A 3,341-nucleotide genomic window follows, 5' to 3' on the forward strand; every position below is an offset into this window, starting at 1 on the left:
TCCCAGCCGCCCCCCGACCCCTGCTCCAGCTCTGGCATCACCCATCGCTCCCCTCCCCGGGCCACCCTGGGCCCCTGCTCCCTGGGGGGTGACAACGGGTGCCTCTGTGGCATGATGCCCTGGCAGCACCGGACGCGGTGTCGGGGCTGCCCCACGCCTGTCCCGGCACGATCTTCCCACCTGAGCAGGAAGAAGGTGACGGGCGCCGGCGGGGGCGGGTCTGGGCGCGCTGGCCCTGGGGCCACCTGACAGCCCCGGCTGGGAGCACCCCAGGGCCAGCGTGGGCAACGCTGGGTGTTTTGCCTATCTCGCTTCCAGCACGGCAAGCTGCGCGGGGGCGCAGCCAGCGCTCCACCAGCATGGGAACATCCTGCTCTTGTGCCTCGGGGTGCACGGGGACAACGGGTGACGCCGGCTGCCTGGCGAACGCGAGGCTGTGGGTGTCTCATCTGGGTCTGGGGGCTCGAGGGCTCCCAGCTCCCCCATCCCTTCGCTGGGAGTGGGAATGTTGGAAAATGGCCCCGTGGTGCCGGTGGCCAGGTGGAAATGTGAGCGCGACGCTCCGGTGAGCATCCCTGCCGGGATCCGCAGGGCCACCGCTCGTCCCCACTGCGGGCATTGTGCCCCGTTTTGGGTGTCCCTTGTGGTCCAGGTCCCACTGGCTTGGAAAGGGTGCCTGGGATGGCTTCTTATCATCCTGCCCCCCCGACCTCCCGGGAGGCTGATCTCCCTTCCTCTGGGAGAGAGAGACTTTATTTTTGGCCCAAAGGGGCTTTCATGGACCAGGGGAGGCAAAGTCCCAGCACCGGGCGTCTGTCAAGATGCCAAGGGATGAAAGGTGCTGGGGAAGGAGTGGGGACGCAATGGGGGAGGAGAGGCCGGAGAAACTGAAACCGGGACAGGAGAAATCACGACGAAACCTCCTGCAAGTGCCGCGGGGTGTGCCGGGCACAGCCGATACCCCGCTGCTGCTCGGGGCTCATAAAAACTCAGCTGGTCCCGGCTGCTGAGCACGGGTGAAAGCACCCATGGGTGCACCCTGCCCCATGGCGGTACGGCGGCTCTGCTCTGCGCAGGGCTGAGCAGCGATTTGGACTGAGCTGAGGGCCATGGTGGCCGTGTGTGACCGTGGTGGAGCCATTGGCATGTCTGGCGTGTCCCCCCGTACTGGCCACCCCTCTTACAGGGGTGAAGCCTGCTGTGACCCCAGGCTCCGTAGCCCCTCGCTGGGGGTTTGCCCTCTCGGTGCTGCTCCCGGTGCGAAGGAAGAGCGGGTATCGCTGAAAGTGCTGAGCACCACAGCCAGGATCAGAGGCAGACCTGAGCTCTGACCCATTTCCAGTGCCCCAGAGAGGAAATCCCGGGTCCAAAGGGCACTGCAGCGCAGCTGCCAAGGGCAAAGCAAAACCTGCCCTTGAACGGGGAGCAGACGGTGCCGTGGTGAGGGCAGGGGGCTGCCTCGCCTGTCCGTGCCCCGCCGTGTGATGCTCGTGGCCAAGGAGGCTGAAGCACCAGCAATGGAGCAGGGCATGGGGTGGGCGCTGTGGGATGGCTGCCATGGCAGGACGCGGGGTGAGTGTAGGGGGGGGGTGGGGTGCGGTCTGCACTTTGGAGCGTGCTGGGATGGGCACGGCGAGCCCCTTATCCTGCTCCCTGAAAGCCATCCCCTCCCTAACACTTGCCGTGCGCTTGGCCCAGCTGGGATGAGGTGATGGCAGGGGACTGCCCTGTGCCGTGGGGACATTGTAGGGGCTAACATGACACACGGGGGCTCCTGCACCTTGGCCTTCTTGGGACCTGGGTGTTCAGTGCCACACGTGTCCCCATGCCGTCCTGCAGCAATGCCCTGTGCCACGTGTCCCCATGCCGTCCTGCAGCAATGCCCCATGCCACACGTGTCCCCATGCTGTCCTGCAGCAATACTCCATGCCACGTGTCCCCATGCTGTCCTGCAGCAATGCCCTGTGCCACAGGTCCCCATGTTGTCCTGCAGCAATGCCCCATGCCACACGTGTCCCCATGCTGTCCTGCAGCAATGCCCCGTGCCACACATGTCCCCATGCTGTCCTGCAGCAACGCCCCATGCCACACGTGTCCCCATGCTGGTCTGCAGCCCTTCCCATCCAGATGGCGACAGGATGCACCCAGCATGAAGGCCACGCTCTTCAGAAAGGCCCCTGGCTCTGGGGCCGTGTCCGTGACAGCTGTGCCCTGTCCCCGCAGGTGCTGTCGATGGCAACGATGACGATGCAGCTGGGTGGGCTGATACTGGCTGTGCTGGGCTGGCTGGGCTCCATCCTCACCTGCGCGCTGCCCATGTGGAAGGTGACGGCCTTCATTGGCTCCAACATCGTGGTGGCCCAGGTCTTCTGGGAAGGGCTGTGGATGAACTGCGTGTACGAGAGCACGGGGCAGATGCAGTGCAAGGTCTATGACTCCCTGCTGGAGCTCACTTCTGACCTGCAAGTGGCTCGCGCCTTGGTGATCACCTCCATCTTCGTGGCCTTCTTCGCCTTCCTCACTGCCATCTCGGGCGCAGACTGCACCCGCTGCGTGGATGACAAGAGCACCAAGACCAGGATCTCCACCATGGCAGGTGTCATTTTCGTGCTGGCCAGCATCATGCTGCTCATCCCTGTCTCCTGGTCTGCTAACAGCATTGTCAGCAACTTCTACAACCCCATGGTGCCCGAGGCCCTCAAGAGGGAGCTGGGGGCTGCCCTCTACATTGGTTGGGCCTCCAGTGCCCTCCAGCTCTTTGGCGGGGGCCTCCTGTGCTGCTCGGGACCCCCATCCCAGCAGGACCCCTACCCCAAGAAGTACAGAGCGGTGAAGAGCTGCAGCCCGATGAGCTACGCCATGAAAGACTACGTGTGAGCGACTGCACCCGGGCGCCAGCCCAAGGGAGAGCACCACTGTCCCTGTTCTGCCTCCACATGCCACCCCCCCCTGCCCATGTGCTGCCTGTCCCCCCGCTGGCTGCACCCCCGGCATGGTCCTCCCTCCTGTGTCCTTCCCCGGTGCGCGGGGGCTGCGCTCGCAATGGACTATAAACATCTTGGTGCCACCGAGGCTGCCTGGGCTCATTTCGAAGGGGCGCGGTGGGGGGAGGACGGTGACGTGTCCTACGGGTGTCGCACCCTGCCAGCCTGCTGCCAGCCCAGGGGCTGCTGCCCCAGCGCCTGACACGTCCCCATGAGGATGCGGCAGTGGTCAGCCATGGCGCTCCCCACGCATCCCCCAGCAGGGAAACTGAGGCAGGGAGAGGGTGCTAAGAACCAAGAGGGGCACGGGGGGACACCAGGCTCCCAGAGCTCAGCCCTTTGAGCCCTCAGGGGCTG

At 65.2% G+C, this 3,341-nt stretch overlaps 1 protein-coding gene across 1 annotated transcript; it reads left to right on the forward strand.

Annotated features, from left to right (window-relative positions):
• The first annotated feature begins 2,098 nt into the window (after positions 1 to 2,098).
• LOC103896531 (claudin-4-like) lies at positions 2,099 to 2,877 on the forward strand. Its single transcript, XM_009276392.2, is given in 2 exon segments — positions 2,099 to 2,177; positions 2,180 to 2,877. Coding segments are annotated over 2 exon segments (726 nt in total). The 5' UTR covers positions 2,099 to 2,149.
• The last annotated feature ends 464 nt before the right edge of the window (positions 2,878 to 3,341 follow it).

The sequence above is a fragment of the Aptenodytes forsteri genome, unplaced genomic scaffold (genome assembly GCF_000699145.1).
Source record: "Aptenodytes forsteri isolate BGI_AS27 unplaced genomic scaffold, ASM69914v1 Scaffold209, whole genome shotgun sequence".
In the NCBI taxonomy this organism is placed as follows: domain Eukaryota; kingdom Metazoa; phylum Chordata; class Aves; order Sphenisciformes; family Spheniscidae; genus Aptenodytes; species Aptenodytes forsteri.